General features: G+C 44.6%; 2 protein-coding genes across 5 annotated transcripts; one reads left to right on the forward strand and one right to left on the reverse strand.

The window, feature by feature from the left end:
- Nucleotides 1-238: 238 nt before the first annotated feature.
- On the reverse strand, nucleotides 239-4,600 carry LOC106580336 (transcobalamin-2). Of its 2 annotated transcripts, none has more exons than XM_014161243.3 (10): nucleotides 4,384-4,600; nucleotides 4,132-4,199; nucleotides 3,017-3,209; nucleotides 2,327-2,496; nucleotides 2,044-2,196; nucleotides 1,699-1,868; nucleotides 1,410-1,584; nucleotides 1,136-1,316; nucleotides 826-944; nucleotides 239-643 (listed from the first exon to the last, which is right to left on the reverse strand). In XM_014161243.3, the coding sequence occupies exons 2-10, from the start codon at nucleotides 4,187-4,189 to the stop codon at nucleotides 582-584; spliced, it is 1,281 nt and encodes a 426-aa protein (XP_014016718.1). In that variant the 5' UTR covers nucleotides 4,190-4,199; nucleotides 4,384-4,600; the 3' UTR covers nucleotides 239-581. The 2 variants fall into 2 exon arrangements, with proteins under 2 accessions (XP_014016718.1, XP_082822447.1); XM_082966321.1 differs by having other exon boundaries at nucleotides 1,136-1,312; nucleotides 1,406-1,584.
- On the forward strand, nucleotides 4,581-8,823 carry LOC106580338 (coiled-coil domain-containing protein 117). 3 transcript variants are annotated; one of them, XM_014161246.3, is made up of 6 exons: nucleotides 4,581-4,711; nucleotides 5,270-5,526; nucleotides 5,670-5,720; nucleotides 5,834-6,109; nucleotides 6,299-6,445; nucleotides 6,609-8,823. In XM_014161246.3, the coding sequence occupies exons 2-6, from the start codon at nucleotides 5,378-5,380 to the stop codon at nucleotides 6,847-6,849; spliced, it is 864 nt and encodes a 287-aa protein (XP_014016721.1). In that variant the 5' UTR covers nucleotides 4,581-4,711; nucleotides 5,270-5,377; the 3' UTR covers nucleotides 6,850-8,823. The 3 variants fall into 3 exon arrangements, with proteins under 3 accessions (XP_014016721.1, XP_014016723.1, XP_014016722.1); XM_014161248.3 differs by having other exon boundaries at nucleotides 4,600-4,711; nucleotides 5,336-5,526; XM_014161247.3 differs by having other exon boundaries at nucleotides 4,665-4,807.
- The last annotated feature ends 17,313 nt before the right edge of the window (nucleotides 8,824-26,136 follow it).

Below are 26,136 nucleotides of genomic sequence, written 5' to 3' on the forward strand. Positions count from 1 at the left end.
CTGCGACCTGCTGTTGATCCAGGGTGTGAAACGCAAGGGTGAGGAGGTGATTTGAGTTTTATTTCATTCTCACCTCCACTTTATCATAATTATTTACTAATACCAAGGACTGGAGGACAGGCTCAGCCTACTTTTTTTTTTGGTAACACTGCCCACCCCAACACAGCAAAATATCCAGACATTAGCTATCATATTTCTGTAACAACTGGCAAAATAAAGCAGACAAATTTAGCCAAAGGTTTATCATCTTGTTTATTCAAATGCAAAAACGTTCAAACCACACATTTAACAGATCGGTATAACAAGGCAATTATATCCTCTATAAAATGTGAATTCACAGAATGTATGTAGTAAAACAATCCATAGAGGCAGAAGTAAAAATCTATTTATCGAGTCAATTGTCTCTGCTACAATTAACAGCGGACTGAATCAAGTCCATAAAAAATGTTGCAAACCTTTGAATGCTAAAATCTCAGATGTTTTACTCCTAAAATGTCATACAGTACAAAGCACATTTTTGAGCTGGATTGCTTTCCCATCAGATAATTTGACATGACACTGTTGTTCACACATTTTGATTCTCAGTATCTGGTGTTTTTGATGGTGATCTGTTGAGCCGTCTCAATCTTGAAATCTTTGATACCTAATAGAGAAACAAATAATTGATTTTTAGTCACAGTAGTGAGGAATCAATGTTTAGATCAAAGCAGTTAAGACATTAATTGTATTGTTGAGTAATAACTAGTAAACGACATAGGAAAGTTATCTTTTGCATGTGCATTTGTTTGTGTGTTGACTATGCCACATAACCCTCTGTGTTCTCACCCTGGCTGAGAGTGTTGCCGTCTGAGGAGAGGTGCCAGTATCTGCGGTCGGTCTGTCTAGCCTGTTCCCCATTCACCACACTCAGGAAAGGTCCCCAAAGGCTGGTCTCCTTCTCAAACCTGCAGTGTAGGCAGAGGATGGAGCAAGGAGGACAATTAATAATGTTCTACTTATGATAGGACACTTTAAGCTATTCACAACACTGGGAAGTTTTTTTTATATGAGACAAATTAGCTCACCAAAAAGTACACATTTGGAACTTGATTAATGTCTCAACCAAAAAAACAACAGAAGCGCCCCATTAACTCACGTGAAGTCAATGTTGTTCTTTTGAAGGAGTTCAAGGGCATCAACCAACGAGGTGCCCGTTGGCACATCCACAGAATAGACAGCAGATGCCCCATGCGATTTGACCACCTCCACGTTCAGGGCTACATTGGTATGACTCTGTAACACCGTCACTGGCTCCCTGGCCTCCAGGACCAGGCTGTCTGCAGAGGAAAACCGCACAAAGCAGAGTGAGTAGGCTCACACCTAAAAAACAGATTGACCACTATTTGGTTAGGTGATAATGCAGCACTTGCCATCGTCATTGCAGCACTCCTTGCCCTTGACTTGCAGGTAGGATTTCTGCTGGAGAGCAGGCAGAGTTTGGGACATGGCCATGGGGTTGAGATAGGTTCCCTTCCTCACATCTGACCTCATGGCCTCCATGGAGCTAGCACACTCCTGCACCTGGCTGCCCATCGCCAGCAGGGCCTGGGACACCATGTTATTGGCATGCGAAATGCTTGTATTGCACCAATCAGTCATTTACTTAAATGCTGCACATGTTAATATAGGCCACGAGAGGGGAAGTGGCCCAGTCCTTACCTGCACTGCCAAGCCTGTGCTGAACTCATTGCCCATGTGACCATCAGCCCGCTGGGAGTCCAGTAGCTTCAGCTTGATGAGGTCCAGGGCTTTGTCCAGAGCCGCATCCTGCACATGGGTGTCAGACTCCTTCAGGCACTGCAGGGCCATCCCAGCCATGGCTAACGTGTCTAAAAAAGGACAGAGGGGATGAAGCAAGGGTATAGCCTCATCTCCATGAAATCACCTATATAGAATCTAATTGGGAGGGAGCCAGTGTGAGTGAATACATTTTTAAAACAGCTTAACTATAGGAAAACAGATTCAGAGTAGGGAGATGCTACTGAATTTCCAAGTCAGACTTACCAATGCTATCGGAGGCTTCATGTTTGATATGTCCATGCTCTACAACCCTGATGAGCTTGTTGCTGACGTGAGCGTTGACTCTAACTCCACTCACACACAGTGCCAGCACACCCAGAGAATACTGGTAGTAGTTAGTCAGAGGACGCTGGCTGACTGCAGTCGAGAAAGACAGACATAGCAGACAAAATAATTAACAGCAAGTGAGAACAAACAAAGAATGGCAGACATTTTATAGAGCATTAACAAAGACGGTAGAGGCAGATGGAGGAATGAGGAGGCTTACAGGCAATGTGGTTTTTCTCCAGTTCCATCTGTCTCTTGAGATGAGTCAGCAGGGTCTCGCTCCTCTGATTGACAGTGAAGGTCAGGGTGTTGAGGTCGTAGCAGGAGGCCTTCAGGGCCAGAGTGTACAGGGCCAGGAGACCCACCACTGGCTGGTTGTTGACCAGAGAGCTGAAAGGAGAGGATACAGGGTAAGGCGGAGAGACGGAAGGTTTTTGAAGGGTAAAGATTATTCAATATAATCTTAAATCAAACTATTTGTCACATGCTCCGAATACAAGTGTAGACCTTACTGTGAAATGCTTACTTACAAGCCCTTAACCAACAGTGCAGTTCAAGAAGAGTAAAGAAAACATTTACCAAATAAACTAAAGTAAAAAATGATTCAAAGTAAAACAATAAAATAACGAGGCTATATACAGGGGGTACTGATACCGAGTCAATGTGCGGGGGTACAGATTAGTCGAGGTAATTTGTACATTTAGGTAGGGGTGAAGTGACTATGCATAGATAATAAACACCGAGTAGCAGCAGTGTCAATGTAAGTAGTCCAGTGGCCATTTGAAAGTATCAATTGTAACTGAAAACAAGAAATTGAATACAAACACACTGCAGGTCATTTTTAAGACATGGAATACATAAAATGATGTTTGCACTTATTAAGAAGGGCTTTATAAACATGCTATTTTACCTCTCAATGTCATTGTGTAAATATGTTTTAAGTGCATTCAGGTGATCACTCTCCATGCCAAGGTTGTGGTGAGTGGACAAGCGCAGGGCCAGGTGCACACTGGGATTGGGGGACGTTCCTTCGCCCTCCAGAGAACGCAGCAGATTCTTATTGAGTGAGAGGAGCAGCTCACCAGGCTCTGATCCTACAGGATCTGGACACACAATGCGGATTGAAAACTGAAGAAGTATGGAAATAAAAATCACTTCACATTTAGCATTACCACAAATTAAATAACTTGCCCAAGGATAACTTCCAATGTTACCAAAGATATGCTCTGTAAGAGATATGACTAATAAACCCACAGTAAGACTACACAAGACCTGCTGTGTGCTCACTGAGATCATATAAAGTGTCATCGAGGTCAAAGCATTGCACAACCAGTGTGTTTCCTGTGCTGTATCAGCAATCATGCACACACAATGGAGAAGCAAAGACCTTAGTAACTTAATAACCAAAAGGAATTTCCACAAGGCAGCCAATGTGTCCTAAGTATGCCCTCTCCAACAGTCACCTTGATGTAATTGACAAGTACAACCGGCTCAGAGAGAATCTCAATTGCACACTCCCCGCCTCCTTCTCAAAACCCATTGGATGAGAAAGCCAGAGGTCCCGCTTCTCTGATCTCCTCCAATGGGTTTTGAGAATGAGGCAAGAGGACACAAGGAGTATGCAATTGAGATTCTGCCCAGTGCCAGTGGGGTTTTGCAGGCACTGACATATGTACTGATAAGAACACCTTAGCGACATGAAATACATTCTGTGCATCAAATTACAGAACATCAACAGAGAAGAGGTGACAGGACACACGTGAGATTATTTGCGTCACTGTAGATTTGTTCAACAAGAGGGGTTGTGGATTATCTATTCAGACTCATCCAATAATCCATTGCAAAATCATTGACAGTACTGCCAGTGGATGACTTGGTACATGGTCCACCTCTATACTTTCCAACTGGCTCTTCGAATAACTTGTTTTGAGTAAATACATTTGTGAGGAAACTCAGGTCTAGACAGAGGCATGCACATGTTAACCAATCAGGTGTTATTGTGTTTCAGGGATAAATTATAGTTACCACAGGGTTTGCTTGCAACCAGTGCCAGCAGTCCACTAACAATGTATAGGGTATACATTCTGACCAACCTATAGAGGAAAAAAACATAGCTGGTCTCAACAGACTTAATAAATTCAGTAGCCAACTACGAAGTGAAAATAACATGCAGTGTCCATCCCTACCTTATTGTTGTTGGCACAGATTACCTATACCAAACATTACATTTCACACATTACTAATCTTCTTGTAATGATCAAGATATACGTCACTTACCTGTAGAGCGAATTTATCGTTATGAAAGCGTTTGGGTACAGACTTCGGTACAAACTGATTTTATGTTGACATCGCTCTTATGGTCGAGTCACATGACCTGTGATTGATAAACTACAACATATTTTCCCTTTGCAACTACAAGTCCCAGAAGCGAATGCTCACTTCTTTTCTAGAACGTCAACGACTGTTTTTTTGTTGTTGCGTGCCTCGATTCTTCATGAACATTTGCGAATCGTGCTTGGCTCACTGTTGTTAGCGCCTAACTGCATTCATTCAACCCAGAATTGATTCTCAGAAAAGCGGAACATGTGACAGAGAAAATAAGGAGGTAACGTTATATAAACACAGTGAAAGTGATACAGGAATGTTTGCTAGCTAGATACGTTCAAAAGTTCCAACTGCAACAGGTTCAAGTTAAATAAAGGTAGCCCTTTATAATCAGCAAAATATTCGTTTGTTTGCCTTCATCTTCTGCAATAGATTCGTCTCGGCTATCTATGGCTAGCAAGCTAGCTAACTGAGCTAACAAGGTCCAGCATGACCTGCCTGTTGTTGTGAACCCCCTTTAGACTGTGCGTTTCTTCTTGTCAAGTAAAGTTTGCTAGATAGCTACTAGTTAGCTGACTTAAGTAGCCAGCTAGTGTTCGCAAGCTTGCCAGCTAGCTACAGTTTCAGGGCCTCCTAACTTTATATAATAAAGGCAGCTAGCCTAGCCAAGAGTGACAACAATTTACATGATTCTGCGTTAGTACCTAACACTAGCTACAATACACTAGTGAGTTAGTATTTGTTATGATGTATTGGTGACCAAAACAGTTATGCCTGCTGTACCAAAAATTCCACCCGTAAAATGGTTCATTTTTATCATATTTCTTTTGTTTTTTAGGTTGGTCTTTCGAAAACTCAATTTATCCTCCTCCCTGTGTTTTCCATTTGCACATCCACCATCCAGACTTCTGTTCAAACCTTCCACCTCACCTAAACCTGAGGCATCATGCATCATCCAAGCCCCATGAGCAGTGAGCTGGGCTTGTTGCCTGCCATGTACTCATTCCCTGGCCTTATCAACGTCACTGAAATGGGGATCAATATTGGCCCTGCAAATACCTGTCAACACCTGCCGGGAGTGTTGCCCCCAAACACGTGAGTAGAGGAGTCTAGTGATGAGAGCACTGCACTACACACACAGATGTAAGCATGTGCTTTACAGGAGATTTGCCAGAACCAGACTTGCTAACATGTTACATTACATTTCACTTCAATATCTCTTTTTGCTATTCCTTCAGGAGTTGGGAGAGACGATACCTGAGAAAGCACAGGAGGAGAGCAGATGACGAGTAAGTTATGAATGGAAAACAAAATCTATAATATAAACATTTAGTGTATATTCTGAAGCGCATTTTAGTTTCAAATGACAAATGATTTGCTTCAAAACCATGTTTGTTCCTAGAGGATGCAGTGCCAAAAAGAGGAGGCTGATGGAAGAGGCAGGATGCGATCCTTTGGATTACCTCAGCCCCAAAGTGTTTCATAACTGGTCACCAGGCAACAGCAGCCCCCCTCTACCTGAATCGTCTAGCCAAGCGCTCCCCCAGCCCTGTCTGGGGACTCAGGACCTGGGGCTGCCCTTATCTGGGTCTTCCTCCACTCTGGCCTGTCCAGAAGCAGAAGGCTCCTGCATGGAGGTGGAGGCAGCACAGAGGAGACTGCAGGAAATTGAGGAGAGGTGAGGCATGAGACCATATGGGGGCAATGTGAGAGTCCAGACTACTGGCCATAACTCATCATAATTAAAATGTGCATTATTACTGTATATGATTTGTATCAGCATTACCACAATTTATTTTGTCTGCACAGTGCATTACACACTCTGCATAAACACTGTCACACAGTGAAGTTAGTCTGTTTCTGTCAGGATCACCCTGGAGGATGATGACGACGATGAGGACCTGGATGTGGAGCCAGCACCCAGGCGGCCCATGCTGGTGATGTCTGACAGTCTGAGGGAGGGGCTTCAGCGTGGCATCAGTGACATCCTCCCCCACACTGTGGCCCAGTCTGTGTAAGTACCCTTTCCTTCTTATACTCCACCTTAGAGGAACCTTTTATTGAAGTACCTACCCATCTGACATTGTAGCCAGTAGTGAATAATCGTTATAACTTTGGGAGGTGTCCACTATTTGTTTCTCTCTGTCGACTCACCTGTTCCTCATCTGTTACCGTAGGAGCCACTCCTGTATGGAGCTGGTAGTATGGCGCCCCCCAGAGGTTGCGATGGCCCGGCGGCTGAAGGACTCCCTACAGAGGCAGAGAAAGCAGCAGATTACCAGCAGGCAACCCCCGAGCCCTAGTGCCCCTCTGAGTTCCCTCACCCCCACAAACACCCCAGGGGAGACATACTCCCCTCTGTATTGCAGCCCAGGGGCAGGGGCCCACAGCGCTGGAGAGGAGGACATGGAGCTGTAGGGCCTGGGAGAACCAGCATCAGTTGTGCTGAGAACATCTACAGCTCTCAGCCTTGGTTCACTTTGTTGACCTTCGAGAAGCCATGGAGAGGCAGAAACGACAGCATAGACAGATCCAAAAGCTTCATAGTGATATGCGTTCACATGCTATCAAGGTTATCAGAAGCTCCTAGTTCCCAGTGGAAATTTTACTTGAACGACCCTCCATGTTGGAATTACAAGTGGGAAACGGAGAAAATGTTGTTACTCGAGATGTGATGTTTCACCACTGACCATTTACCTTTTCAAACAATCAATTTGACAAATACAACCTTCAATCAATCAATATTGATAATCTAGCTAGTTTGACCCCATTGTCAATGTTAAGCAAACTTGCTAACTTTATTATTAGCTATCTTATCAAGCTAGCTAAAATCTTAGTGGTTGAAGAATTGTTAAGACTTCAAAAGCACTTGAACACAATCATGTCGGACTTTCCAGTTTCCCATTTCTCACGAGCACGTGAAGCCACCATATTGAATGCCCACTTTGGTTCAAGACCAGACTGTTGGGCAGCATGGCACGTGTATGCCACTTGGCCAAAAGAGGGCAAGCAACCCCTTTGTTACAATCAGATAATGCTGGATTTTAGTCTTTACTATGATCCAGGAAAATATGCAATGGGACAAATTGTAACAAGGACCACAAAGCCACAGTAATTTACAAAAGACACCCTTTAAAGCTGTAATATGAAACCTTTTGGGCGACTTGTCAAAATTCACATACAAATGTGTGTTATAGATCTGTCATTCTCATTGAAAGCAAGTCTAAAGGTGTTCTCATGCTTCCTAGCCAAAACCTTTAGGAAGAGTTTGTGCATATATTATGACATTTTGAAATGTTTTTGTTCGTTTTGGACTTCGGTAATGTTTTTTTCGGGCACACATTTTTTTCTTGAGGCAAGCCGAAGTCTAGCCAAAGTCTACGCCGCTTCGTCAGTGATTGGTCAACAGTAGGGATTCTTTAATAGTTTTTCTTGTGATTCAACAAGAGACGACTTGTTTTGCACCAAATATCTTAGTTAGATGTAGAATTGCGCGACTAAGATCTTGGGGAAAAACGTCAATTAATGACAGATTTCTTGAGTTATCTTAGATTAATTCTGACTATTTTGAGGAAGTGTATACGGGCTACGGTGTCTCAAAATAGATAAATGGTACTATTGCCGCTTTTGACCTGTTTTTCAAGCAAAGGTCTTAAGGGAGTATGCGAGCACACTCGTTCAGTTGGCCTAGCCGAGTTTGGCTAGGCACCAGCCGAACTGAAGCATGCTGATGCCTTAAGAAGTGGTAGATCTGTTCTATGTGCACTATTTCTATGCTTCCCGTTCTTAAGATTCGTTTTTGTGTCTTTTACTTTTGGTTTTGCACACAGTTGAAAATACAATATTTTTGGTTATGGAAAATATATTTAACAGCAGTTTAGATGGTACAATGATTCTATACTACACTTGCTTGTTTTGTCACACAAACTGTAATTAGGTGAACTAATAGAATTTTCACAACCAGGAAATGGCGGAGTGATTTCTGCATAGTGCACCTTTAATGGAATGTCTCAGTTGAAACTTTAAGACCAGTGCCAGCACACTCCAGGAGTTTCTGATATTTCTGAATGGTCTAGTACCTTCTGTTGTAATCCTAATGTAACAACTTGGCTAAGTGGTCTGCTTAGCCAACTTGGAGAAGTCTCTGTTTTGTTGTTGTTACATTAAATGCAAGCAAATATGACCTGTGCTCATCCAATGCTTTGTTTTACAGAGGACAAGGGTGTAAGACATTCAAAGGGAAGTAGAGGCATTGAGCTCAGATTGTCACTATGAACGTTTTATACTCAGCGTTTAGCTTGGGGTTATGTTTTTAAGAACAGTTACTTTTCAAAGCTGGTTTGGTCCTTTTTTTTTTCGCATTCAAGAATAAAGTTTTCTGGAAGCATGTCAGCTGTCTTGAAACTGTTGTAAACTACAATATACCAGTTTGCTTTGGAGGAAAGATGGCTATGTTGCTCTACCTACAATAATGTGAAAAATAATGCAATTCACCATCATTGTACATTTTGATTGTATCCTTAATATGCACCTTAGACATTGGGCATGATGATTACAATAGCTCTCTTGCAACATAGCAATCAACTGTTACAAGATGACTTGTAGTTTCAAAGGGTCCTTCTGATTACAGCCTGATCACATGATCCTACCTCCTATAGAGACATCTGAATATGCAGACATGTCAGTTGATCAAACATTCACTCACTCCCCAGCCTTTAGACGAGCAGTTAAACTTAACTGCTTTAAAGCCAGAGGAACGTGAACTTAACAACCCATTTTGTTATTGTGACCTTTAGGCCATTTACCCCATCATTTAGGGTGTCATCCATTTTTATGAGTACCATGAAATTATTTGACATTGGTGGTGTACTCCAGTAATTCATTTTACACACACACACTTTCACACGTCATCGATCCTTATCTCTGGACTGTCCTGGAACAGGAGTGACTCCAAAACAGCAGTGCTGGGATGGTATGATCTGATTGGTATATTCTATCTGTGATTATTATCCAATCAAGAGAATACTATTGAAACTGCCCCACTACTAACACTATTTCCCCTTAGTAACACGTCAACACAATGATAAACTGAAGCATGTTTTACCAGCTATGACAAAATACTCTTATAAGTTATTACTAGTAGCAGGACATTGTCATTGCCTTCCCACTCAGTTGGCAGGTGGAACTGACCGTCTCCAGGTAGTATCCAGCCAGCTCCATGGGGGCCCTGCACAGTGTAGAGGGGCTGCAGGCATGGGCCTGGTTCTCAGCACGGAGTTGTTTGACCCGGCTTGAGGTGAAGCAGTAGCTTGAAGGAGGCCAGGTTTAAGGGCCCGGGAGAGTCAGGGGGGTCCCGCATTTGGAGGAAGGGAGAGGAGGCTGATCGCTGAGCTCCAGAGTCACTGCATTCCTAACCGAAGATGGGAGAGAAGAGTGGAGGATTAGAGACAAAGGAGTAGAGAAGAGAATCAATCTAGGCCCTAGACCAGGGTCTCCCAACTGGCTGCCCACGATTTTATTTGGATCCCAAGTTCTGAGCCAAAAAATAAAATGAATGTTTTAAAGTCATAAAAGACTGTAAAAACACCAGCAAATCAGTTCAAATTGATTTTAATTTTGTAAATCTGTTCCAAATTCTCACGCATAATAGAGCGATATACACTCACCGGACAGACCCCCCTTTGCCTCCAGAACAGCCTGAATTCTTCTACAAGGTGTCGGAAATGTTCCACAGGGATGCTGGTCCATGCTGAAGCGACAGCATTACGCAGTTCTATTGGGTTGAGGTCTGGGGACTGTGCAGGCCGCTCAAGTAAACTGAAAACTCTGTCACATTCTAGGCGATGGTTTTCCACTCCTCAATTGTCCAGTGTTGGTGATTGCGTGCCCACTGGAGATGCTTCTTCTTGTTTTTATCTGATAGGAGTGGAATCCGGTGTGGTCGTCTGCTGCAATAGCCGATCCATGACAAGGATCGACGAGTTGTGCATTCCGAGATGCTGTTCTGCACACCACTGTTGTACTACGCCATTATTTGTCTGTTTGTGGCACGCCTTGCATGATTCTTGCGATTGTTCTTCGAACTCTCTCATCAACGAGCTGTTTTCGCTGACTGCCACTGACTGGATGTTTTTTCTTTGTCGCATCACTGTCGTGCGTGAAAAGCCCAGGATGGGCGTTTCTGAGATTCTGGATACAGTGCGAATGGCACCGGCGATCATACCACGCTCAAAGTCGCTTAGGTAACTCGTTTTGCACAGTCTAATGTTCAATCGAACAGTAACTGAATGCCTGCTTTCTATTGCAAGCCATGGCCAAGTGTAGGAGCGATCCATTTTCGTGAACGGGGTGGTGTATCTAATAAATTGGCAGGGATATGTTATTGGTATGTGATCGTATACAAGTGTAAGCAAGGTTTAAAATGGCTCCAGGTCATCTACAAGACCCTGCTAGGTAAAGTCCCCCCTTATCTCCGCTCACTGGTCACCATGGCAGCACCCATTTGTAGCACGCGCTCCAGCAGGTATATCTCTGTGGTCACCCCCAAAGCCAATTCCTCCTTTGGTCATCTCTCCTTCCAGTTCTCTGCTGCCAATGACTGGAACGAACTACAAAAATCTCTAAAACTGGAAACACTTATCTCCCTCACTAGCTTTAAGCACCAGCTGTCAGAGCAGCTCACAGATCACTGCACCTGTACATAGCCCATCTATAATTTAGCCCATACAACTACCTCTTCCCCTACTGTATTTATTTATTTATCTTGCTCCTTTGCACCCCGTTATTTCTATTTCCTCTTTGCACTTTCTTCCACTGCAAATCTACCATTCCAGTGTCTTACCTGCTATATCGTATTTACTTTGCCACCATGGCCTTTTTTTGCCTTTACCTCCCTTATCTCACCTCATTTGCTCACATTATATATAGACTTATTTTTCTACTGTATTATTGACTGTATGTTTGTTTTACTCCATGTGTAATTCTGTGTTGTTGTATGTGTCGAACTGCTTTGCTTTATCTTGGCCAGGTCGCAATTGTAAATGAGAATTTGTTCTCAACTTGCCTACCTGGTTAAATAAATGTATAAATGTATCTTGACCTGGCCAAGATAAAGGAAAGCAGTTCGACACATACAACAACACAGAGTTACAAATGGAATAAACAAACATACAATCAATAATACAGTAGAAAAATCTATATACAGCATGTGCAAATGAGGTAGGATAAGAGAGGTAAGGCAATAAATAGGCCATGGTAGCGAAGTAATTACAATATAGCAATTAAACACTGGAATGGTAGATGTGCAGAAGATGAATGTGCAAGTAGAGATACTGGGGTGTAAAGGAGCAAGATAAATAAATAAATACAGTATGGGGATGAGGTAGATTGGATGGGCTAGTTTACAGATGAGCTATGTAGAGGTGCAGTGATCTGTGAGCTGCTCTGACAGCTGGTGCTTAAAGCTAGTGAGGGAGGTAAGAGTCTCCAGCTTTAGTGATTTTTGCAGTTCGTTCCAGTCATTGGCAGCAGAAAACTGGAAGGAGAGGCGGCCAAAGGAAGAATTGGCTTTGGGGGTGACCAGTGAGATATACCTGCTGGAGCGCGTGCTACGGGTGGGTGCTGCTATGGTGACCAGTGAGCTGAGATAAGGCGGGGCTTTACCTAGCAGAGACTTGTAGATGATCTGGAGCCAGTGGGTTTGACAACGAGTATGAAGCGAGGGCCAGCCAACGAGAGCATACAGGTCGCAGTGGTGAGTAGTATATGGGGCTTTGGTGACTAAATGGACGGCACTGTGATAGGCTGCATCCAATTTGTTGAGTAGAGTGTTTGAGGCTATTTTGTAAATGACATCGCCAAAGTCGAGAATCGTCAGGATGGTCAGTTTTACGAGGGTATGTTTGGCAGCATGAGTGAAGGATGCTTTGTAGCGAAATAGGAAGCCGATTCTAGATTTAATTTTGGATTGGAGATGCTTAATGTGAGTCTGGAAGGAGAGTTTACAGTCTAACCAGACACCTAGGTATTTGTTGTTGTCCACAAGTCAGAACCGTCCAGAGTAGTGATGCTGGACGGGCAGGCAGGTGCGGGCAGCGATCAGTTGAAGAGCATGCACTTAGTTTTACTTGCATTTAAGAGCAGTTGGAGGCCACGGAAGGAGAGTTGTATGGCATTGAAGCTCACCCGGAGGTTAGTTAACACAGTGTCCAAAGAAGGGCCAGAGGTATACAGAATGGTATGATAACATTGTAGAAACTACTGAACAGAGCTGCTCTACATTGAGTTGAGATGTTTTTTAAGGAGAATGGGATGACTAGTGTGAGGGCAATTTCTGTTAAACCTTACTAATGCTTGTGTACTAAAATATAATTATTTAAGCCTAGGCATTGGGCTTGAGATTGTTAAAGAAACTAACTCATATAAAGATAGAAAAGTGTGTGTGCACATTAATAAGAGGCCTGTGTAGAATGACCCCATGTCGTCTGGGCACTCAGAATATGACAGAAACTGACTGGTATTTCTTAAGTTAACTGGAGACAGAGTAAAGGTTATATGCTGCACACCAGTAATAGAGCTATTGTTCTGTTTGGAGCCTGTTTCTGGGCGAAAGATACATGTTTTTTGTGTGACCAGTACGACCATACATAATCTGGGCCGACAGTCAAAGGCACTTGCTTGTCCAACTTGAACTGTTGAGTTACTGTCAGAGGAAGTATGTCTGGAGTGACTTCCTGTCATTCTGGCACTTATTGTCCTCACTCAGTTGCGACAGACTGAGCAACCTTTTCACCCCGTTGTCTCCCCCCACACATGCATACACATACATAGGGTCACGTGTTTTGCAGATGTGCTCTGTGTACAGGCAGGGAGGCTCTCACTCCATCTCACCTGTGGGGGTGGGGCGACCAGCCTCATTATTATAATATGTTTTTAATAAAAGTAATACCTTGAATGATTATTGATTTAGCCTCTCCTCATTATTAGTTAAAGGTAGAATTTCCACCACACGAGTTAATGAGTTAGAGTCAAGGCTTAGTCTCTAGACATGCTGTCTCAATGGTAAAGTCAGTTACCTCCCCTTTAACAACTTTGCTTTGCACCTGCGGAGTGGAAAAAGTGAAAACGCTGAACACAACAGAACACTTCCCAGAGTCTGTTAATGATACAACCAAAGCCTGCACATCTTCGTCAGAAAAATGGGCCAAAAGTAAAGTGACTGCTTCAATAGTCCTTTAAAAGTCCCCTCTGTGTACATAACGTGGGATGTGATGGTACAAACCTCTTCAGTTTGGCTGTCTGCTCCTCCTCAATCTTGCTTGCCAAGCAAGCCGCGGTCTGTTCTTTCTACTGTCCCATGCTCCTCTGCACCAGGCGCAGTTCCTGGTCTTTGGCCTGCAGCTGCCTGCGCAGGGAAGCAGCCACACCACCTGCCTCGTCTCCACCCTCCCACACCTGGGCCCGCTGCAGACTGCTCGGCTCCTCAATTTGCTCCTGCAGCATCAACATATGACGGTGGACAGTGTGTGTGTTTGTGTGTGTGTGTTTGTGTGCATGAGTGTGTGTGCGTGCGTGAGTGTGTGTCTGTCACAAAGACAGTCAGATCTATACCTGAATGAGTCTCTCCGTCAGTGAGTCCAAGGCCTGCTCTTTCTTCATCCCCATTGGTTCTCTCTAAATACGTAACTCCTGCTCCTAAAGCACACAAATGTGATTCTTAACAGTGTGTGTAACGCAACCAGAAAGTAAGCATGTTTGTATGGGCTGTATATCGGTGTGTTTTTGTGTGTATTTAAGTGAGTGTGTCTTCCTGAACACACCTTGTCCCGGCTCAGCTGCTGAGTGCTGCGTCTCTGTGAGTCAAGCTTCTGCTGTGGTCGACTGATTGCCTGCTGAAACTGCTCTCTGAGGGCCTACAGGGTTTGGAATGCCTGGGCCACCGTAGGACTGCAGCACAGCACCAATATATTGCACAACAACATATTAGAATACACAGTACTATATACAAATTCATATGCTGATCAAGAATAGTGTGTTTCTATGTGTATGAGAGAGAATATGAGAATGTGTCCGTGTGAAAGAGTACCTGTGTGGGAGCAGAAGGGAGCTGTGTTCCAGCAGGTGCTGCAGATCCTGACACTACCCCCAGCTCCTGGGCCCAGTGTAGTTCTACTGCTCTAGCTTGGCTGTGGCCTGCTTGTGGCTGTGCTCCCCCTTGGCCTTGAGATAGAAGCTGATAGAAGTCTCTCGGCCCCAGCTTTGATGCACCTGTACTAACCTCGCCTTCTGCATGATAGCGGGGTGAACAGGCCGTGGCTCTGGTGGTTAATGTCCTTGATGATCTTTTTGGCCTTCCTGTGACATCGGGTGCTGTAGGTGTCCTCGAGGGGAGGTAGTTTGCCCCCGGTGATGCGTTGGGCAGACCGTACCATCCTCTGGAGAGCCCTGCAGTTGCGGGCAGTGAAGTTGCCATACCAGGCGGTGATACAGCCCGACAGGACGCTCTCAATTGTGTATCTGTAAAAGTTTGTGAGGGTTTTAGGTGCCAAGCCAAATTTCTTCAGCCTCCTGAGGTTTTTCATCACACTGTCGGTGTGGGTGGACCATTTCAGATCGTCAGTGATGTGTACGCAGAGAGACTTGAAGCTTTCCACCTGCTCCACTGCGGTCCCATCAATGTGGAGAGGGATGTGCTCCCTCTGCTGTTTTCTGAAGTCCACAATCAGCTCTTTTGTTTTGTTGACGTTGAGTGAGAGGTTATTTTCCTGGCACCACTCACCCAGGGCCCTCACCTCCTCCCTGTAGGCTGTCTTGTCATTGTTGGTAATCAGGCCTACTACTGATGAGTCGTCTGCAAACTTGATGATTGAGTTGGAGGCATGCATGGCCATGCAGTCATGGGTGAACAGGGAGTATAGGAGGGGGCTGAGCACATACCCTTGTGAGGCCCCTGTGTTGAGGATCAGCAAAGTGGAGGTGTTGTTTTCTACCTTTACCACCTGGGGGCGGACCGTCAGGAAGTCCAGGACCCAGTTGCACAACGCGGGGTTCAGACCCAGGGCCCCGAGCATAATGATGAGCTAGGAGGGTACTATAGTGTTGAATGCTGAGCTATAGTCAATGAACAGCATTCTTACATAGGTATTCCTCTTGTCCAGATGGGATAGGGAAGTATGCAGTGCGATGGCAATTGCATCGTCTGGATCTATTGGGGCGGTAAGCAAATTGAAGTGGGTCTAGGGTGTCAAGTAAGGTGGAGGTGATATGATCCCCTGTTGTGGATAGGGGGCAGTATTTTCACGGCTGGATGAAAAAAACGTACCCAATTTAAACTGGTTACTACTCTTGCCCAGAAACGGGAATATGCATATTATTAGTAGATTTGGATAGAAAACACCCTGAAGTTTCTAAAACTGTTTGAATGGTGTCTGTGAGTATAACAGAACTCATATGGCAGGCAAAAACCTGAGAAGATTCCAGCAGGAAGTGGCCTGTCTGCGAATTTGTAGTCCTTCTTTTGCTTCTCTATCGAAACTACAGTATCTGAGCTGTTACGTGGCACTTTCTAAGGCTTCCATTGGCTCTCTAAAGCCTTCAGAATGTGGATTGAGGCGTCTCCTGTCTCTGGGCAAAGGTTACTAGCACAGTTTGTCACTGGTCTGCCTAGTGACAAAGAGATTGGAGATGCGCGTTCCCGCGACCATGCTGTTTTTTCTTTTCTCTCTGAATGAATACACTATTGTCCGGTTGGAATATTATCGCTATTTTACGAGAAAAATACCATAAAAATTGATTTTAAACAGCGTTTGACATGCTTCTAAGTACGGTAAAGGAACATTTTGAATTTCTTGTCTCGAAATGCGCTCGCGCGTTACCCTTTAGTGACCTGAACGCATGAACAAAACGGAGGTATTTGGACATAACTATGGATTATTTGGAACAAAAACAACATTTGTTGTTGAAGTAGCAGTCCTGGGTGTGCATTCTGACGAAGATCAGCAAAGGTAATAGAATTTTCTAATAGTAATTCTGAGTTTAGTGAGCCCCGAACTTGGCGGGTGTCAAAATAGCTAGCCGTGATGGCTGAGCTATGTACTAAGAATATTGCAAAATGTGTTTTCGCCGAAAAGCTATTTTAAAATCTGACATAGCTATTGCATAAAGGAGTTCTGTATCTATAATTCTTAAAATAATAGTTATGTATTTTGTCAACGTTTATGATGAGTAATTTAGTAAATTCACCGGAAGGTTTGGCTGGGAATGCATTTTCTGAGCATCACATGCTAATGTAAAAAGCTGTTTTTGGATATAAATATGAACTTGATTGAACAAAACATGCATGTATTGTATAACATAATGTCCTAGGAGTGTCATCTGATGAAGATCATCAAAGGTTAGTGCTTCATTTAGCTGTGTTTTGGGTTTATGTGACATATATGCTTGCTTTGAAAATGGCTGTGTGATTATTTTTGGCTGTGTACTCTCCTAACATAATCTAATGTTTTGCTTTCGCTGTAAAGCCTTTTTGAAATCGGACAATGTGGTTACATTAACGAGAGTCTTGTCTTTAAAATGGTGTAAAATAGTTGTATATTTGAAAAATTGAAATTATAGCATTTTTTGGGGTTTTGTATTTCGCGCCACGCTCTACCATTGGATATTGGCGAGGCGTTCAGCTAGCTGAACGTCTGTCCTCAACAGGTTTTAACTATCATCTTAAAGCACTTCATGATGACAGAAGTGAGTGCTATGGTCATTTAGTTCAGTTACCTTTGCTTCCTTGGGTACAAGAACAATGGTGGACAACTTGAAGCAAGTATGAACAGCAGACTGGGATAGGGAGAGATTGAATATGTCCATAAACACTTCAGCCAGCTGGTCTGCGCATGCTTTGAGGATGCGGCTAGGGATGCCGTCTGGGCCAGCAGCCTTGCAAGGGTTAACACGATTAAATGTCTTACTCATGTCGGCAACGGAGAACGACAGCCCGCAGTCCTTGGTAGCGGGCTGCGTCGGTGGCACTGTGTTATCCTCAAAGCGGGCGAAGAAGGTATTTAGCTTGTCCGGAAGAAAGACGTCGATGTCTGCAACGTGGCTGGTTTTCCCGTTGTAATCCGTGATTGTCTGTAGACCCTGCCTCTTACATCTCGTGTCTGAGCAGTTGAGTTGCGACTCCACTTTGTCTCTGTACTGACGTTTTGCCTGTTTGATTGCCTTACGGAGGGAATAACTACACTGTATTCGGCCATATTCCCAGTCACCTTGCCATGGTTAAATGCGGTGGTTCGTGCTTTCAGTTTTGCCTGAATGCTGACATCTATCCACTGTTTCTGGTTTGGGTAGGTTGTTATAGTCACAGTGGGTACAACATCTCCTATACACTTCCTGATGAACTCAGTCACCGTATCTGTGTATTCGTCAATGTTATTTTCAGAGGCTACCCGGAATATATCACAGTCCGCATGATCAAAACAATCTTGAAGCATGAATTCCGATTGGTCAGACCAGCATTGAAGAGACCTTAGCATGGGTACTTCCTGTTTGAGTGTCTTCCTATAGGAAGAGAGGAGCAAAATGGAGTCGTGATCAGATTTGCCAGAGGGCTGGGGAGGGCCTTGTAGGCATTTCGAAAAGTTGAGTAGCAGTGGTACAATGTTTTTCCAAAGCGAGTACTACAGTCATTGTGTTGGTAGAACTTCGGTAGCGCTTTCCTCAAATTTGCTTTGTTAAAATCCCCAGCTACAATAAAAGCGGCCTCAGTATGTGTGGTTTCCAGTTTACATAAAGTCCAGTGTAGTGGGCCGTTGTGGTATCGGCTTGAGGGGGAATATACACGGCTGTGACTACACCGAAGAGAATTCTCTTGGGAGGTAATACGGTCAGCATTTTATTGTGAAGTATTCTAGGTCGGGTGAACAAAAGGACTTGAGTTTCTGTATGCTATTAAAATCACACCATGAGTAGTTAATAATGAAATACATCCCTGCTTTTCGTCTTCCCGGAGAGTTCTTTATTCCTTGTCTGCGCGATGTACTGAGAACCCAGTTAGTTGTATGGACGGGTACAGTATATCCCAAGAGAGCCATGTTTCAGTGAAACAGAATATGTTACAATCCCTGATGTCTCTATGGAAACAGATCGCCACCCTGCGCTCGTCTACTTTGTTATCCAGAGACTGAACATTAGCGAGTAATATACTCGAAAGCGGTGGATGTTATGCACGCCTCCTGAGTCAGACTAGAAGTCCACTCCGAATACCTCTTCTCTGCCGGCAGTGTTTTGAAGCAGCCTCTGGAATAAGTTAAATTGCCCTGGGGGCTGCAAACAAAGGATCCAATTTGGGAAAGTTGTATTCCTGATCGTAATGCTGGTGAGTTACCACTGCTCTGATATCCAAAAGTTATTTCCGGCTGTATGTAATAACACCAAAAAAATTCTGGGCTAATAATGTAAGAAATAACAAAACAAAAAAAACAGAACACTGCAAAGTTGCTTAGTAGCTAGAAGCAGAGCTGCCATGTCTGTCGGCGCCATCTTACTTCATAACCTGTACATTATATGTTGTCATGTATGTAGTGATCTCTAGATGCTAGTTCAGGAGGTGGTAGGCCTGTCATCATCTGTTCCATGTGCCTGCGCAGTCTCTGTGGCTTAGCTTGGTGCTCCTCTCTCAAGGACCTACGCATTGCAGTCAGAGCAGACACCTGCTCCCTCTGCTGCACACGGAACTCACTCTCCAGGTCCTGCACACTCTGACAGAGCAGGGAGAGAGGAATGACATACTGTATCTATTCTTCACCCGTTTCCTTTAATTCATGGTAATTAAGTTAAATCTGATGGTTTCTTGGTGACCAGTGATCTTGGTTCTGCTATACTGTAGTTCCACCATTTTGTTTTGAAGAGCCAGGGCATTCCTCTTCTCTCTCACTCTCTCCAGAGCATCCCGGCCTTGCTCCTCCAGTATCCCACACTGCACCTGTAAAGCCTCTTATTTCTCTACCTCCCATTCTTTCTCTACCTCTATGGTGCTGTGTATCTAAGGTAGAAAACAGATACAGTGTTATCCCGTTTGTTTAAGTTTTAGAATACACTTCATCTGACATAGAATACGAGACACAGGAAGTAGAAATCTATACCAAATGCTGATCCTCAGCATACAGCTCCACCTCTCGCCTCGCCATAACCCCCTTCTGCTCATTAAGATTCTCCCTCAGCTTCCTTCCCCCCTCCTCCGTTATCTGCAAAGGAAACTGTGAAACTGACCCGGGACTCTCTGATTCAGAGGTTGGGTTAAATGCGGAAGAAACATTTTATACAACTGACTAGGTATCCCCCTTTCCTTTCCCCTTTACTTTTAGAGGACAGGACATCCTGAGACACTGACCTGGATGCAGCTCTGTGTGAACTCAATGTGCTGTGTGTGAGAGATGGCTTGTTTTCTGAAAGCAACTGTTTTCTTTTCCTCAGCTTGCCTATGAGCCTGGACACACACCAGCAAGAAAAACATCAGTGTTTGAATCTGATAGAACACACAAAGGAAATACGGGGATCTTTGCTAATTTTCAATAAACCCAGTTGCTGGAGCCTCTCACCTGCTGGATGTGTTCCTCATGAGTTAGGGAAAGGGGGATACCTAGTCAGTTGTACCACTGAATGCCTTCAACTGAAATGTGTCTTACACATTTAACCCAAACCCTCTGAATCAGAGAGGTGCGGGGGGGCTGCCATAATCGACATCCACGTCTTCGGCACCCAGGACAGAAGGACAGATTTTTACCTTGTCAGCTCGGGGATTCAATCCAGCAACCTTCGGTTACTGGCCCAATGCTCTAACCACTAGGCTACCTAAAGAAAACTCTTCCTTTCTATTTCTTCAGCTCTCGATGCTAAAGGAGACAAACAAAACCACCCCTTTGTAACGGCTGTCGCGAGAGAGAGTAGACCAAGGCGCAGCGGAGTTAGTGTTCATCATGATTTTAATGGACGAAAGAACACTATACACAAAAACTAGAAAACTGACAGCCAAACAGTACTGTCAGGTGCAATACGTAACAGAAACAATTACCCACAAAACCCCAATGGAAAAACAGGCACTTATGTGTGACTCCCAATCAGCAACAACACTCTACAACTGTGCCTGGTTGGAAGCCACACGGCCAAAATCAATGAAACAAACCAACATAGAAAATGCACATAGAACACTCACCCAGTGTAACACCCTGGCCTAACCAAAATAAAGAACAAAAACCCCTCTCTATGGCCAGGGCGTTACACCCTTACATACTGCACACACACATTTAACTACATATGCTCTAACTATCATGCACACAGTGAGTTACACACATTTATACGCACAGTTAAACGGACTCATCCATAGACACAGTGTACTAGAGGCTACCCAGCCCACCAACCATCTGTGTGAGTGCCTGCTCCTGGGTCTCTCTCAGAAAGATGCTGTGCTGCTCCCTTAGGTTCTGGAACTCCCCCTGCAGCCCATCTGACTTCAAGGCACTCCTCTCGTCCTGGAAAGCCAACAGCTGTAGCTCTTTCTGGGCTGCTATCCTCTCCAGAGACCCCACACTGCTCTCATTCACCCGCAGCTCTTTCTGCAGCTCACACACGTGCACCTCCACTGCCTGAGAGACAGAGAGAGGAGAGTGAGATTTTGAGACAAATATTGAGGTGTGGTGAAAGCCTAGGTAGATGGTACCTCTTCCTGCTCCTGTTTCTGCCTGTGTTTCTCCTTCAGACCTTCAAACCTGTCCCTCAGTGACCTCTCCCCTCAGTCACAGACTGGAGCACCTCACAAGCTTCATCCAACTTCTGCTACATACACACATAAGCAAACAGATGGAGAGAAACAATTTCAAACACATTCAAAGTGGTGACAATCACTTTGAAGCATGTTCTGAGCACCAGTCTAATACTGTACTTCTTGCATAGAGTCCAGCTTGAGTCTAGAGTGCTGCTGCTCAGAAAACAGCTCTGTTTTGGCACTGTCCAACTCCTTTCTCTCAAGGACAGACATACTGACACTGGTCACTCTCTGAGACTGTGGGGGAGAAGGGAAGGGAGGGGAGATAGGGGATTAAATATTGTAATAATCAAATCATTAGATTGTAATAGAGCTGGGAAAAGTGCCATGCGGGCTAGAATAATTGTGTTACCCTGGTCCCATCTGTCAAGGATGTTCTGTGTTTACATAGAGCAGTCAGCTCCTCCTCCAGATCCCTGACCTCCTGCAGACAGGATTCCCTCTGCATCTGCAGCCAAAGCAGCTGAAAACTACAACACACTCAATAAATCACTGTGAATTCAGCCTAATAGTATAGACAATATAAATATATAGAATACAGTAGGTGTAAAGTACAGTAGGGAAACAGTATAAGCTGTTCCTAAGATGATTATTTGGACATACTGTATCCTTTATCTCTGATTCTAGGTTCTTCTAGATATGCAGTAGTAGGGCAGTAACAGGTTAGAGTATGTGTGTACCTGGTGCTTTCTGCCTCGGCTTTGATGTCTGTTAGGCTGACCTCCAGACTCCTCCCCTCCATCTGCTCCGCCCCCACATGCAGTTGCTCCAGCACGGCATGTCGGGACACAGAACACAGCGCTTCTTATCGTTAGCTGGTGTCAAGGATACACAGGGGACAGTTCAGTCTCACACAGCTGAGCTCTCCTCAACCTCCTCACAGTCCTACAACACAAAGACGAATACACACTGTGACGACCCTCCCACTCTGTCTGCTGAATTATTTCTCTCTGCTCTTGTTTTCCTTAATAGAATATCAGTGGGCGGAGCTGGGAGGGTCGTCAGCGAAATGGGACACATCTGGGCTCGGGTGTGTCCCGGGGATAAATATACCTTTCCCCATACATCGAGGAGACTGTCTCCACGCAGACACACTGTTGTTTTTTGTTGTGGCATTTTGGGACTTCTTTGTGTTTGTTTGTTTAGGGACCTCTCCACCCCTCATTATCACCATCTATGTGTAACAGTGTAGGTTCCGTCCCTCTCTTCGCCCCAACCTGGGCTCGAACCAGGGACCCTTGCACACATCAACAACTGACACCCACGAAGCATCGTTACCCATCGCGCCACAAAAGCCGCGGACCTTGCAACGCAAGGGGAACAACCACTTCAGGTCTCAGAGCGAGTGACGTCACTGATTGAAACGCTATTAGCGCGCACCACCGCTAACTAACTAGCCATTTCACATCGGTTACATATGCACACATCCACCCACTTACACTACTGACTACAAACACCATTGTTACTTGTACATAGTTTACTTTATTTAATAAATATATTTTTATTTCTTTATCTCCGTGTTGTCTCCCTCTTTGTTACGGGCTACAAGCCAGTTCGTAACAACACATACTGACACAAAAGAACACACAAAACACAAACATCATGAGCAAGATTCATGGATGCCATTAAAAGTAAGATGTTCCATTTACAAAATGCCCCACACACATAGATGAGCAGAGTGAAAATCTCACCTGTCTGAGGGTGGCCAGCGCCTCCATCTTTAGCCAGTCTGACCTCACATGCCCCAGGCAACACCCAGGCCTCTGCTGTGTGGAATCAAGGGTTTGAGTGAGAGAGCATCAGGAGGCCTGTGATTGCACATCTCCATTGGAGAATAACTACTCATTAGGAGTGAACAACAGTTAACAAGCATAAGATTCAATGGACATGACCCCACACTATCTTACACAGGAGTTATCTTTGGTTAATGTGTTATCTGTTTAATCTTTGGTTAATGCCTAGTTAAATAAAGGTTCAAATGCCCAGCTGAGCCACCTGCAGGTCAGTGTGTTGCTTCCATTAATACAGGCATGTTGTTGTCTGTAGTTGTCTTAAGAACGATCTGGCCTGAATAACCATGTACTGTTATAATCTCCACCTGGCACAGCCAGAAGAGGACTGGCCACCCCCCGGAGCCTGGTTCCTCTCTAGGTTTCTTCCTAGGTTCCTGCCTTTCTAGGGAGTTTTTCCAAGCCACCGTGCTTCTACATCTGCATTGCTTGCTCTTTGGGGTTTTAGGCTGGGTTTCTGTAAAACACTTTATGACTACTGCTGATGTAAAAAGTGCTTTATAAAATGCATTTGATTTATATTTTAATACGGCACATCTTGAGTGATACTTACGACACCCCCATCTCTTCTCTTGACTTGGTACGCTCTGAGACTAAGGACCTTTCTTCAGGTGAGAAATGTTACACACATTGTCCTCTTCAACTTGTCTTAATCCAGTCCTTACATACATTATAACGTGACCTCTTTTAGAGTGTGAGGATTATGGATTGCTCAAGAATAATGTGCCAGAACTGAGCAACCAACTCCACAGTGTTACTATTAAGGAGAGAACCCTCAGAAAAAGGACCACTGGATATTAGAACTCACTGTCGTTTACAGAGACTCCTTTACCCTTACCCTCCTGTCTGTAACCACCTGGCCAAGCATCTCCCTTCCTCTGACCTGGACCTCTGTCTCTCACCTTTCTTCTCCCCTCAGAGAAGAGCTCAGGAGGCCAGGTGGAACCCGCCGATCGGGAGGAAGAGGAGCAGAGGACAGTGGAAGTGATGAAAGATGAAGAGGAGGGTGTAGGGAGCAGTGTCGCTGGAGAGGCTGTTGGGGGTTGATGCCTGTGGAGGAGGAGGGTTAGCAGTAGAGCTGTGCCCCCCTTTAGACAGTGTCTGCACTGAGGACTTTGCACTGAGATGGTGGTGGTGGGGCTGCCAGACAGGACTATACAAAAACTGGCCAGAGACAGGAATACCAGCCTGGGACAGCCCTATAGACAGGAAGAGGCTGAAAGGACAGCAGACACTTCAGTATCTAGTGACTCCACCAGGGGGTGATACACAGCTGTCAATATAATCATGCTCACAGTCCTTTGTGTTATACCAGCCAGCCACAGGTGAGAGGGTTGAGATCCTCCTGCAGTGGGTCTAGTGTCAGAGTTTGGGGTAGTCATCTGAGGGGAAAGGGGACATTAGTCATAGAAGTTACTGTTATACTGTAAGAGCTCTCACTTATTTTGTTCCTCCATGATGACACGGATGCTTCTGCCTTTTCCTACTGGTTCCAATCAGTGTCAGTCCCTGGTCCTCCCAGCAACAGCAATGTTGGTATAGGGGTTCTCACTGAGGCTTGTTCCAGTTCCAAGCTTCTAGAACCACCACCAGATACCTGGCAGGTACTTTATTCGTTTAGCTCATACAATCTACCCTATGAATTTACATGGTTAAAGTTAGATTTACATTTAGTCATTTACCAGACACCCAGGATATTCTTTAAGCTAAATAATGAATTCATCACTAACGGTAACTGCAGCCTCTTCCTGTCTCCTCCAGGAGTGCCTGGAGTTTTGACACTGACTATTGGCAGTGACCTGTCCGCACAGAGAAGGTCCAGCAACACATCCACAGCAGGCCAGGTGAGAGGCAGGAGCTAGGGGCTTCAACCAACATGTAGAAGGAAAATGAAAAAGTTCACATAAACATCTGTTTTACATCACCATAAGATGCCATTCAGTCTGTCAGGCACATGAACATGACCTCTACACTAACCAGAGTGACTATGACACACCCACACAGGAGCCAAGGGTTCTCAAGTATACACCATGTAAAACTTCCAGGTCCAGGCGTGACCATCTGATTATAAAATAATATGCCACTAACTATAACCCAATGTGAAAGTAAATGTTATTTCTTTGTTTGTTCTGTGCTTGTGAAGCGCTGAGAGCTAGCCAGGGACATGTGACCAGTGGAAGTCTACTCCTCTGTAAAACACACCATAGCAGAAGAGACTCCTAGGTAGTCTTCACTGAATCTGAATTAAGTGACATACTGTGTCTCCAATATAGTCTCTGACCACTGGCCACCTCTTGTTTCATATCTGTATTGGATCTGTCAGCAGGTATGTGCTCTTTGTGAATGAGGAGGACTCGGATGAGGGGTGTGTCCGCTGGAGGAGGAGATGCAGCACTAACATGGCCACAGAGGGATGCGTGTGTAAAGAGATTTATTGTAATAATTTTTTTATTTAACCTTTATTTAACTAGGCAAGTCAGTTAAGAACAAATTCTTACTTACAATGACGGCCTACCCCGGCCAAACCCGGACGACACTGGGCCAATTGTGCGCCACCCTATGGGACTCCCAATCACAGCCGGATGTGATATAGCCTAGATTCAAACCAGGGACTGTAGTGACACCTCTTGCACTGAGATGCAGTGCCTTAGACCGCTGCACCACTCGGGAGCCCAATCTATGGCATCTAGGAGGAGGTCACAGTGATCCTGTGGCAGAGGGGCATTGCTGTTTACACCCAGGTCTGGGTGAGCAGAGGGTATATAGGGAACAGGAGAGAAAAATTCCAGAGAGAAAGGAATGAGTAGGAAGAAAGATGGGTAATTAACTGTCTGAAGTATCTATGGTCTTAGATAGGACATAATCTGACAAGTATAAAGAGGCTCATTCTGCAGCATCTCATTCTGCCCCTTCATGACTGCCATCGGCCATTTCCTGTGAAACACGCCACACACTCATAAATAGACACAACATTCTCTAATACCAAACAGCAAAGTGAGGTCGGTGGTGGTGAGTGGGGGTTGTTGTTGATCATAGGTTGCCCTGGAAACAAACCCTTTGCCAAGGGCCCTTCAGGCTGCTGATCTTCCTTTCAAAAAGTAG

The sequence above is a fragment of the Salmo salar genome, chromosome 20, assembly GCF_965601325.2.
Source record: "Salmo salar chromosome 20, fSalSal1, whole genome shotgun sequence".
Classification (NCBI taxonomy): Eukaryota; Metazoa; Chordata; class Actinopteri; order Salmoniformes; family Salmonidae; genus Salmo; species Salmo salar.

What these genes read in the sequence shown, in the direction of transcription:
- LOC106580336 (XM_014161243.3), bottom strand. Translation starts at nt 4,189, where the DNA reads ATGTATACCCTATACATTGTTAGTGGACTGCTGGCACTGGTTGCAAGC. An exon ending in GGAGTGCTGCAATGACGATG is followed by an intron (nt 1,317 to 1,409) that starts GCAAGTGCTGCA and finishes TTTCCTCTGCAG; the next exon opens with ACAGCCTGGTCCTGGAGGCC. An exon ending in AAGAACAACATTGACTTCAC is followed by an intron (nt 945 to 1,135) that starts GTGAGTTAATGG and finishes CCTACACTGCAG; the next exon opens with GTTTGAGAAGGAGACCAGCC.
- LOC106580338 (XM_014161246.3), top strand. Translation starts at nt 5,378, where the DNA reads ATGCATCATCCAAGCCCCATGAGCAGTGAGCTGGGCTTGTTGCCTGCC. An exon ending in AGGAGGAGAGCAGATGACGA is followed by an intron (nt 5,721 to 5,833) that starts GTAAGTTATGAA and finishes GTTTGTTCCTAG; the next exon opens with AGGATGCAGTGCCAAAAAGA. An exon ending in CTGCAGGAAATTGAGGAGAG is followed by an intron (nt 6,110 to 6,298) that starts GTGAGGCATGAG and finishes TGTTTCTGTCAG; the next exon opens with GATCACCCTGGAGGATGATG.